We start from the raw sequence: 12,139 nt of genomic DNA, 5'->3' as shown, positions 1-12,139 counted from the left end.
AAGCCCGAGAGCTCCAAATGGTCAAAGACGAGGCAAGGGCGATCATTCTGGTAAAGCAATAAGCGCCCAAAGATTTGGGAATAAGGGCTAATAACTTCATATGCATGAAGAAAGTTACGCATCCGAGAGAACAAGCAGGCACTCGTGTTGACCCTCGCGAGCGCTCTATCCCTCTGGATATCGACGATTTGAAGATATTTTACGGGGGCGACAAAAGGTGGTGAATCCACCCCGCACGCTACATTGCCCCTTTTTTTATTTTCGAAATTTTTTTGGCTAAAATTGTCCCTGCACCTCGTATTTTTTCTTTTTCCTTTATTTAAAAAATGCGCCCGATATTAGGGGGGCCCACCGCGAACGGTGCGAGGACAAGAGGGTAATTGCGCGAGGCGCCATCGTCTTCCTCCGTAAATGCCCACCCACGGGCTCGAAGATAATAATTCCAAGACGCGAACGAAAACCTCCATTTTCCGAGCCACTCGAACCAGCAGAGCCACCAGCATCCACAGAGACCCGCCCGAAACTCGATGAACGAGGAAGACTCCCGTCGCCACCAAATCGAACCCTATCATCATCCGCAGCAATGAAATCGATGGGCTCCATCTCCACCTGCTTCGCCCTTGTGCCCCCCACCAGCTCTCGCTTCCACTCCGCCTCCCTCTCCCTCTCCCTCTCCCTCTCCCTCCGGCCGCCCCCCGCTTCTCGCTGCTTCTTCCCCCGGCGGAGGGCGGCGCCGGTGCCGGCCTCGGGTTTCGCCGGGGTCTCGCTCGGGGCCCGGGAATCCAGGGCCCCGCCGGCCCCCCCCGTGGTGCGGGCCGCCCTCGACGCGGCCGCCGCGAGCGTCCGGCCCGGGGGCGCCGTCGAGAGCGACCGGCTGCCGTCCGACGTGAGGAAGGGGGCGATGGAGGCGGTGGACCGGTGCGGCGGGAGGGTCACGATCGGGGACGTCGCGAGCCGGGCCGGGCTCAAGGTGGACGAGGCTCAGCGAGCGTTGCAGGCGCTGGCCGCCGACACCGATGGCTTCTTGGAGGTAGTTTCGGTCGTGCTCTAATTGCCAAGCCGCCTTTTCTTGAATGGCATTTGGTGGGCTGAGCGCCGTGCCATCTGTAAAGGCCTTACGAAACATGATGTGCAGTGTGCGTGTGGAAAGGTAACATTTTTAAGATAATGAATACGAGTGGAAGGCGAATCACGAGATGTTGGGTTTTAGCTGTCCGTGATGGCCGACCTGATCCAACCCCTTAGACTAATCTAAACGAGAAATGGTGGCAGCTTGAGTTTCCAAAAATTGCAGAAAGCTTTCCCATTATTGTGGTAATATAAAGAGAGATTTGGCTGTTAGAAAAAGGATGGGAAGGGCCACTTTTGAATTCATCTTTTGATGCTCTCCAGTATATCGGAGATGGTTGGCGAGTAGTACTGAATATGAGACATCAAAATGCGTGTGTGTTAGAGTGAGTAGCCATTTTGAATCATCCAAAATTCGCTCTAGAGCCTTGAGACCATGTAGGCGGTGCATAGTGGGTAACAACAACTTAGTTGCTGACTTTCTACTGTTAATTCACTGGCATATCCATGTCACAAGCATGTGGTTGGGAGTGTGATCAAGAAAAGTGAAACATTCACAGTGCCATCGAACGAATTTTCACATTCCAATTTCTTTGGCTTTTCTCAATATTAGTTTTTCCTGCGTGTATTCATGAGTTCCATCTACAACTTGATACTACTCCATTACGCTCCCTGGTCTTTTGCTACATGTTCTGTGGCTTTTGAGTTTGAAATTCACGAATGCATGTGGTGAGGAAACCATTCCGAAATCTTGCACAACACTAGTATTAGTAGAGTTAGTTGATGCTTTCTTTGGCTTACGACACTTGCAAGTAATGTGACCTAACTCGCCAAAGATACGACATTCATCTTTGCATGTCCTTTTTTTCCCCTTAATATTCTTGGTCATCCTACAATGAACGAACTTGATCTTCCTTTCTTGTGTATTGTCTTGGGCAATAGTTATGTGCTTAACAACTCTTTGTAGTATCCAAGAATGTCATTTATGACCCTTACAAGGGTGAAAAGCTAAAAGGTGATAACCGCAAAATTTGGCACTTCAAGGTTCATTACATCTTTAAGGAGCATGATTCGTTGGAAACACCAAATTATACCATGGTTGGTTTTGAAGAAAGGAATTTGCTCAAAACCACAGACGTAGGCTTATTGGACATGGAAAAAGAAGGATGCTGCAGCCGGAGCATTTTGATAGTTCTTTCGACGATCATCTTAGTTATGAATTTGATCAGTACTTTATAGCTTGTCAACTTTCAATTGTTCCTGAAGAGAAGTTTTGCGGACGTTAGAGACAAAACTTTGGGTAGCTGAAGAATTAACTATCAGGTTTAACACTCAGTAAAACCTCTCCAGCCATACTATAAAGGAGCATCAAAAGATGAAACAAGTTAACGTGAACTGATTATATTCTCGCTAATCCATAGTAGATCCGGGATGGTATCTGTTCTCTTCCCTTTGGATGGGAGCACATAAAGTTCATATGCAACACCAACCGATAGAATTATTGCCTCCGGTGATGTTGCTCTCTTTTTGATCTGGAGGAAGAGAGACCTGGCTTTGAAAAACCTTGATGATAAGCATTTGTTGTTGAAACTAGTTCACAAAGAATTTTGATCCTCTAAAGAAATATTCTAATCGTGATGGATTGTCGACCGCCATAGCCTATACAAAAGATTTCAAGTATCATTAAAAAAAAATAAGCTCATTCACTACGCATTCCATTTTCCAAGAGAAGTTATCGTAAGAAGGAGGTGATTCTGTTGTATATTTCTGTAGAAGATGGTTGTTGATCCCTGACTAAACCTATCTCTAGGTTTTCGTAGACTGTGATAAGTTTATAATTGGAAAGTGTTACCTAGCATCCTGGCACATGACTTTTGTATTGTTTCACGTGAAATTACAATTTATGATGCTGATGTTATACTATGCTTAGGAAATGCAAACATCTGTTATGTGTAGAGCACAAGAGATATATGATTGGCTCTCCCAGAGGAATAAGCACCTTTTGTGTTTAGACGTGCAAAGATGAGATAATTTAAGTATGACGTTGAATGAAGGGGTGATTTTCAACTTAATGCGGAAGCTTAAACATGTTATCTTGGTTAAAGCCGAGATGAGGCCAGTGAGTCGAACTTATTTAGTCCTGGTCAAGCCATTTAATTTCTTTGGCTTTCATGCTTTAACTTAGATCGACCAGACATACCTACAGTATAATGGAACACAGTAGATTAGCGAGATTAAAGTCCTTTTTATGTACTGGAGGAAATTGAAGTTGCTATCAGTGCAAATGTAAGACTCATTTTTCTGAAAAAGCATTGAGTTGAGAAAAATCATTGGAAATTGCTATTATTGACATTTTTATTGATTCTAGAGGTTCTTGCTTGAATAAACAGCGTAGATGAGTGTTTTTGAGGAGATACGTGGACGCTTATTATCTTTAAACAGTGATGTTACAATTTGGCATTTTGAAGTTCTTTCTCGAGTAAAATTGTTTCTTCAAGGTTGCTTCAACAGGTTTCAGATGAAGGCGACGTCTTGTATGTATTTTCGAAGGATTATCGCACAAAACTCACAACCAAATCATTTAGGATAAAAATTGAACCTTGGCTTGATAAAGCAAAGGTGCTGATTTCTTTTTGTCCTTTTCTTGTCCAAGCTTTCTCTCGGAAAACTCTGTCGATGTTTGCTCAACTTGAAATTCTTCTTGTAACAGGCTGCTGCTGAGTATATAGTGAGAGTTTCCTTTGGGACAGCCCTAATTGCTTCAATAGTTATTGTTTATACTACCATTATTGCTCTTATCTCAAGCAGAAGGTACCTTTTCGCAGTGATGTTTGACTTGGTATTCATTTTTATGTGTTTCTATAATTGGAAGTGCAAATAAACTCATAAAATTGTGCGTTTGAATTTTTACCTGACAGTGAGGAAGATAACAGAGGAAGACGTGGAGGCAGATCATATGACTCTGGGTTTACATTCTACTTGAGTCCAACTGATTTATTTTGGTATGTTGGTAGCTTTCCCTTACTGGTAGACAGTGTCACTTTTCTAGGTCGTCGATGGAGCTTGGATTGTGATTTTTTATTAATAAGATTGAATGGCACCTTTTGGTTTTGTTTAATTTAAAAACGTTGAGTCAGATTTTGCAATATGTTAAAGGCTTTGTGATTGACCTTTTTTGTTTTATTTAAGTAATCCATCGATAAGGAACCGAGTGGGCAAGTTCTCCTTTCTGCTGTCCAGATTATATGGTTGCATACATAGAAAATAAATTTGCTGATGTTCATTTTTCCAACCGACAATCTCCATCATTCAATTTGTAGATCTATGTTCTCTTTCCTCTATGAGATGCAATCCCATGTATATCTGAAGGAAAATAGTCTTCCATGTATGCACAATTACTTTGTCAATAGTTAGATTCATTTTAATGATTAGTTACTGTTGTTGTATAATGCATCAGATGCATAGTCAAATGTGTTTGATAAATAAGTTATAATTCTTGCACTATGCATTAGCTTCTCCTGGAGAAAGGTCTGATATCTTTCTAGATAATATGTTTTCTGCAGCTTAAATTTTGTGCTGCAAGATTACCGCTTAGATGTTTGGATGATGCAGGCACTTCATGTTTCTTAGTTAAAAATTTGGTATAAAAAATTGCACAAGTTTATACTCCAATCAAGTCAGCATAATCTTTGAATGTGCATAAGAGGACATACTCTTGAGTTCAACATAACTATTACAGCTATGTGAACTTTCAAATGACGTGTCCCATATTTGGCTTTTGGAAGGTATTGGGATCCATATTACTATAGGAGACGGCGGATAAAAGCAGATGATGGCAGAATGAACTTCATTGAATCTGTATGTCATTATCAGTCATCTTACTTTTTGCTTGCTCGTCCCTACTTTCGGGAGGAAAAGTGAGAGATAACTTTATAAATTGATCTGCTGCAGGTTTTCTCTTTTGTATTTGGCGATGGTGATCCAAATCAAGGAATTGAAGAAGAAAGGTGGAAGTTGGTAATATTTGAGCACTGAGTTCAGTGGTCCGTCGCTGTTATCATTTATTTAATATAATATCGTTCTCTTCTTCTTGACTTGTTCAGCTTGCATAAGAAATAACTAATATCAGGAAGTAAAGTAGTAAGCCTCTTGAATTGCCAAGGATGTTGTTGGAGTGCAACTTGCTAACTCATAGTGGAATTCAATGACTGGAGGATCCAAATGACCTAGCGTCCTTACCATGTTTACCTTTGGAGACTATTAATGCCTTGTGTATTATCTATGCTTTGAATTTTGTAAACTATTTGTATGTACAAAGTGCTTTCCATGATTTTGTAAGAAAAGGAAAATCTTAAGCAATGTATCAATGCTAAATAATGTGGACTATCAATATTCTAGAAATGAAACCTTGAAACTTGATGGGTTGCTTGATTTTCAGGATAGGAATTACTCTCTAGATTGTGTATCAAATAGCTGGAAGGTTAAGCCTTTTAGCCATTTTTCTGTGGACGCTGTATATTTGACTACTTTTGAATGTTTCTGCAGATTGGTCAATATATTTCATCTAACGGTGGTGTTGTTGCGGCTGAAGAACTTGCTCCTTATCTTGATGTAGAAAAGACAACAGATATGGTATGCCTAATAATATAGTAGCTGGGTCATGGTGCCTCTTTGTATGTTTTGATTCTTAAGTCCTGATAGAAGTTCTCTTCTGTTGTTGTCATTGCTTGGTTATCGTTCGATAGGATTTTTAGGGGTACCTTTTCTATACTTCATCATTTTGACCTTAGATGAAAAGAAATAAAAGATAAAAGAAGTTCCATCCACAAATTTGAGCTTAGATAATAGACGATGCATAGGATATTGAACGATGCATAGAAGTTCCATTTTCTGTTGGTGAAGTGCATATCTTGATCAATTGCTTGGTTCTCCTTTTTTTAAGGAACATATTATTTTTCCGTTTTAAATGTTGTGCAGATCCTAAATCAGTTTTTTTGTATATTACTATGAGTGGCTTTTATGTGTTTTATGGGTCTATATGTGTTATATGTCCAAGTGTCATTAAAAGCTTATGCGCTGATTTAGCCCTCTCCAATCTGTTTCCAGAGTGATGAATCATACATCCTACCTGTGCTTTTGCGTTTTGATGGACAGCCAGAAATAGATGAAGAGGTATAGTTAAATGTAATTGAACACTTTATATCTGGGATATTTCCTTCTAATAGTACATGTTCTTTCGGGTATCATCATCATCATGTTTTCTGTGTTCTACATCTCCATAAATTTGTAAATGAAGGTGTTAATTTTGGCAATTGCAAACATTGATATCTGAATACATGGGACTCTTTTCCAAGCTGAATTTCTTGCATCGTACATTGAAAGCTTCTGGCTGCTTGTGATGTAGGGAAACATTCTGTATAGATTTCCATCTCTGCAGCGCACAGCATCTTCCCAGCGAACTGGAAGGAAAGAATATGTGGGTAGAAAATGGACTGATTGGGTTGGTGGAGTAGAAAAGTTCTTCAAAGAAAGGAAATGGCAGTTTAGGTAGCATTTTCTGTATAATCATTAATTTGTGAAGAAGTTTACAGCTAGCCCTAATATTTGCTCTCTCTGCAGTAAAACTAGTGCATCGGAGAGGGCAATGGTTGTTGGATTGGGCGGGCTTAATCTTTTTGGTGTTATCATTCTTGGAACGATGTTAAAGTATGCTGCTATCACAATTGATATATCAGCTCTCTCTCTCTCTCTCTCTCTCTCTCTCTCTCTCTCTCTCTCTCTGACTTAGTTTTTTGGTTATGAAAGGGATTACAATGCTCTGCCAAGTGGATTCATTAAGTTTGTTGCTGACATATTTCCCTTGCTTCAGGTACAATTTAACTGTTTGATTCTCCTTAGTTGCTTTTCTTTTTCTTTTACCTTTTATTTTTGCCGAAAATTAGTAAATTTTCATCTCGATGTAAAAATAGATTGATATAGACTTGATTGTGGTTGTTTCCCTGGATATGTTCTATTCGCGTTATTCTGAATAGCAAAGTTCTGTCTTGAATATATGGCATGAAGGTGGTGGTTCCTGTTGCATGTGGTTTATTTTTAAAGAAAAGCTCTTCTCTGGGTTTTCTAAAATCTTGCCCTTTGTACCTACCATAAGTAGTCATACTTTTTGGACCAAATTAATTATAGATTTTGATAGACAGTTTCTTGTATGCTCTCTCTATCTCTCTCATATTTTGTTTTCATGTTTTCTTGTACTGCCTTAAACCACAGCAACAAGCTCATTCTCTTTGTAACCATCCTTATCTGCACTATATTGGTTTGTGCTAGTTTGTAGCTCTTTATGTTTCTCTCACGGGATGTTTTAGAACTGGTGTCCATATAATTTTCTTTATGCGAAATCTTAGTTGAGTCCGAGAACTTACTGCGTATGTTGCTGATTGGGGCTTTGAATCATTTCACAAACACATCTCATCAACTTCTTGATACCTGTTCACTGTGTATTGGTTCTTTCCAGTTTGCACAGAGATATTAGAGAGCAGTTCTCTGCGGTTTGTACTCTCTCCCTATATATTCATTGCGTTATGACTTCAAATATCTGCAGATCTATGCTGGTTCTTTTTTTGCAATTCCCACGATCCGTTGGTTGCTCCTGCGCAAGAGGAATGCTGAAATTGAGAGAAGAAACCAAACCAGGCTAAAGTGTGCTCAAGCACTTGAATTGCCGGATATTTCATTGAGACGGAAGGTAAATAACATTGTCATTGTGCTCTGTCCAGCAGTTATTATCCTTTATCTGGCAAAAAGTTACTATTCCTTTAGCAATGATCCCCCATTGTCCTAACATAGTTTCTGTTTTTGAGTACATTCTTGGTATGGTATTTTAGGTTGGAATTTGTAAGTTTTGTGTACTTAACCTTCTCTGATCCTTCATGCGCAGTACCTTTTCCATTTGCTTTTCTTTTGTCTGCTAAACATGTGATGAACACTTTAAGTAATGTTACTATATGAGTGATTCCTAGTCAAGAGTGATGGCTCGAAAACTCAGAAAAACTAATCCTTACAAAATTCAAGATTCAAATGTCAAGATGAAAATGGGAAACAATTCTCACATGTACAGAGGTTACCTCAAAATGAGACGAAAGTCAATTCTTTTGATGTTTCCAAGCAGCTGGATTGGTTGCCTTTACTACGCCAATGTTTGTGAGTCCCGGCTCATTATCAACAGAGGCATATTCTATCATGACCTCCTAGAAAGCGAGACCTTCATCCCTAACTGCAGCAATATGCTGTGGCTTTGGGCTGTAGTGCTTGATTTACACAGGAATTGGCAGTCTTAAAAGTCAGTTTTGGCTAACGGTTTAGCTTCTGTACTTTTGTAGCTTTTAAGTGCTCGGGACATGGCGCAAAGAACATTCATCGGACAGGATCGGATTGTCTATAGCACTGACAAGGACTTTATCGAGCAAGACTATGAGGCCCGTGACTGGGAAAGGAGGTTCCGAGAGATTGAGAAGTCGGAGTAAAAACAGATTCTGAAGTTCGTTCATCATGCACGGAAGGTCCATGCTTGATTGATACAGGAGGAGAGCCGATGAATGCGCGTTGTGGTTGTTGACGGGTTTTGAGTAATGGCTTGCATTCTCCGTATAGGAAACGCCCACCCACACGATTTATCTGTTGTACTTACGATATATCACTTAGCAATCTTGGGCCAATGTTGGCTCCTGGATGGCTGCTTACACAGTGACCTGCCAATTGCCGGTGTGGTTGGTCTGTATCTTGATGATAAAATTAAATGTTAGTTTTAGGCCTTTTGTAAGTTAGCACTAAAAGTCTTGGAATTTCTAATAGAAGTGCGATGAAATTCTAAAACTTTCAAAACGATCAATCAAGCACTTTTGTTAGTTTCATCTAAGCAGAGTAACTGAAAAATCTTATGGGGGGGTTTCTATTTTGTGGGGTTTTTTTTATGCAGAGGGGACAGAATTTTTCTCAATTATTTTTTCTATTGCATTCTATTCAAGCTTATGCTATTTTTGGATAGAACTATTCAATCTTATTCAATTTCTCAAGTGCTCGCACCTTTAGACTCAATCACTTGAATTCCCGACCGTTTCATGTTTGCACGCAATTTCTTCTTTTTTCCACCTAAAATCCCACTTTTCAGATTAAGGGGGATAATTATGAAATCAGTCCAATATCAGTTATACGGATGCCAATTTAATATTAAACATTTCAATATTGTCAATGTAGTCTTAAAAAAATTGCATGAAATTTCAATATAATCATTTACCAATTGTTGTTGAAATTTGCCGACATGTTGTCTAGCTATAGTCGGGCGATTTATGTGGCACATTGATGTTGATAACTTTACTTGAAATGACATCTATTGTGCATTGTTCCGTCAACAATTTATAGTAATTTCGCCCAAATGTTAAACATTGACAAAATTGAAAAGTTCAAGACTGAATTGGTATCCGTATATAATGGATTTTAGACGAATTTGGTAATTTTTGCCATATTTGGAATTCATTCCCGTGTCTTTTGTCCTAACGTTGCCCCTATGTCCGCCATTCCTTCTTTCCTTTTTCCCCCGAAATCCGAAGTTGGTGAAATCTGGAATATAACCCAAATTATCTGGATTCCATCTTTCCATATTCAACTGGAAGGTAGCCAAATAAACCGGATTCGGTGAAATGGTTGAAGTCGTGGGCATGTATGGAGCTGCTTCAGAAATCGCGTTTACTTGTGAATCCAGATTCCGGTGAAAATGCAGTGGATATTGACGGTGGGAATGAAGAAGGGGTGCTGTGGCGCATGGTAGCGATGGCGAGTGGCCGCGCTATCGTGCGCTGCGGTTTGGAGAAGGAGGGAAAATGAAAAATGGAATAGATAATGAAAATGGTTAATACCACGAAAAATCTCAAATTGATACACATGTGACAAATTTACTCCAAATTAATTTTTTGACCACAAAAAACTCCAAACTTATACATTTGTGACAAATTTACCCTTTGTTAAATTGAATTAATACTACAAAACTGCAAACTGGTACACCTAAATTGGTACAACCATTAATTGCTACGTGCCATCCAACTCAAAAATTTCATGGTGAAATTTAACGGAAACTTAATGGAGGATAAAATTATCACAGGTGTATCAGTTTGGGATTTTTGGTGGTTAAAAAATTAGTTTTGGATAAATTTGTCACAAGTATACCGGTTTGGGATTCCTGACATGGAGGTTGACGGGGAATCCATCCTTGCGCATGCGAAGCTTTTTATGTGGAGAAACGTGCTGAACAAATTCGTGAAAAAAAGAGACTGGTTATCAACTATCAACCTTTAAATTTGTTCCTTCTAATGACAAGTTTCCTTTTCTTAATAGGATAACCCTATTATCCAGTCTGTCCAATGCAAATGTTTATTCCAAGCTCGACTTGAAGGATGGATTCTGGCAACTAGGGATTCATCTAGAAGACAAACACAAAACAACCTTAGACAACACTTCTAGTGGAAAGTCCTTTTTGGACTAAAAATAGCTCATTCGATTTTCCAAAAGACCTTGCGAAGAATTTTCCACCATATCAATTCAAATTCTCTAATTTACACTCATAATATCTTACTTTATAGTGAGAATGAGACATCTCATTGCAACCTTCTCTCCCCGTTTGCTGACATAGTTAGCAACATGGCCTCGTGCTCTCTCAGAAGAAGATGAAGATTGCCCAAACAGAGATAGAATATTTTTAGGTATGCAGCTCAAAGATGGTACTTTTAAGCTATTGCTAAGGAACTGCTCAAGTTTCCAGATGAGAATCTTTCTCACAAGCAAGTACAGTAATTTCTTGTAATTATCAATTACCTGAGAGATTTTGTTTCAAAGATCACCAGGTATATGCATCCTTTGAAGAAAATGTTAAAGAAAGATCCACCTCCTTGAGGATCCTCACAAATCAAGGCAGCCCAATTACTCAAACAGAAGTTACAATCTCTACCCCTGCTACAAATTCCCTCTGACGGCAAGAGAATTCTTCAAACTGATGCCGATGACAAATACTGGGCAGTAGTTAGCCTTGAAGAGCAGGCGGATGGCAAGAGAAGAATCAGTGGACATAAAAGTGGAAGATTTTCTTAAGTAGAGATTCATTATCACTCCACCTTCAAAGAAATTTTGGCTGATAAGTATGGAATTAAAAAATTCGAATTCCATCTTATTGGTCATTATTTCCTTGTAGAAATGGACATGTCCTCCTTTCCTCAAATGTTGAAGTTCAAGCAGAGATTCATTATCACTCAACCTTCAAAAAAATTTTGGCTGTTAAGTACGAAATTAAAAAATTCAAATTCCATCTTCTTGTTCATTATTTCCTTGTAGAAATGGACATGTCCTCCTTTCCTCAAATGTTGAAGTTCAAGGAGAAGACAATCCTACAACCTCAACTCCTCAGGTGGACAAAATGGTTTTCTAAGTATTCGTTTGAAACCAAACATATTGAGAGGAAACATAACTATCGCGTTGCGCTTTTTTTTTTTTTTTTGGGTTTCGGGATTTGCGCGCTAAGGAGGTATTTCTGTGTAAGGGTCTTTCCTAGACCATACCTCACGTGACAGTGGAAGGTGATTTCTTATTTAGTCTAGGTTTGTGATTTTGGAGTCGCCACTAATCATTATTGGTAGGTAGACTAGAAACCTAATCGAGGTAGGGGAAAAATACCACGATTCTACGAACCAGAGATTCTGAGTACGGGGACTTGGTTACGTTATTGATCCCAAATCGAGATCCCTAACGCCCTTTCGGTACCTAAAAACGATACGATGTCTAACGTGTCATGCGAATTTCTAAGGCTTACCCACTAATTCTATCCGTTTTAATTACAGGAAAGACCAAACAAGTATTAAACATACAATCGAAGTCAATCAAATCAATCAATCCTAAGTGGTCTCTAAAAATAAAAATCAATCAAAACATCCAAATCCTAATGAAGCTCTAGAAGCTTATTCATTTCATGATTTACATTTTTTTAGGGTTTTAGGGTTTTTTAAGGTTTGTAACCCCTGAATTTGGAATTTTC

The 12,139-nt window shown here is 39.2% G+C and overlaps 1 protein-coding gene across 2 annotated transcripts; it reads left to right on the top strand.

Moving 5' to 3' along the window:
• Positions 1–494: 494 nt before the first annotated feature.
• On the top strand, positions 495–8,879 carry LOC115692420 (uncharacterized protein At5g03900, chloroplastic). Of its 2 annotated transcripts, none has more exons than XM_030619261.2 (13): positions 495–1,030; positions 3,580–3,687; positions 3,779–3,879; positions 3,987–4,070; positions 4,854–4,926; positions 5,020–5,085; positions 5,614–5,700; positions 6,175–6,240; positions 6,473–6,615; positions 6,688–6,774; positions 6,874–6,937; positions 7,667–7,810; positions 8,445–8,879. In XM_030619261.2, the coding sequence occupies exons 1-13, from the start codon at positions 584–586 to the stop codon at positions 8,586–8,588; spliced, it is 1,614 nt and encodes a 537-aa protein (XP_030475121.2). In that variant the 5' UTR covers positions 495–583; the 3' UTR covers positions 8,589–8,879. The 2 variants fall into 2 exon arrangements, with proteins under 2 accessions (XP_030475121.2, XP_030475122.2); XM_030619262.2 differs by having other exon boundaries at positions 866–1,030; positions 3,567–3,687.
• The last annotated feature ends 3,260 nt before the right edge of the window (positions 8,880–12,139 follow it).

This window comes from Syzygium oleosum, unplaced genomic scaffold (assembly GCF_021117445.2).
Source record: "Syzygium oleosum isolate NSW1041296 unplaced genomic scaffold, Sole_v2.1 Sole_v2.10, whole genome shotgun sequence".
NCBI lineage: Eukaryota > Viridiplantae > Streptophyta > Magnoliopsida > Myrtales > Myrtaceae > Syzygium > Syzygium oleosum.
This window is presented reverse-complemented; position numbering and strand designations above follow the sequence as displayed.

Coding starts and splice junctions, on each gene's coding strand:
- LOC115692420 (XM_030619261.2), top strand. CDS start 584: ATGAAATCGATGGGCTCCATCTCCACCTGCTTCGCCCTTGTGCCCCCC. Junction 6,775..6,873: donor ATTCTTGGAACGATGTTAAA/GTATGCTGCTAT, acceptor TGGTTATGAAAG/GGATTACAATGCTCTGCCAA. Junction 6,938..7,666: donor ACATATTTCCCTTGCTTCAG/GTACAATTTAAC, acceptor AAATATCTGCAG/ATCTATGCTGGTTCTTTTTT.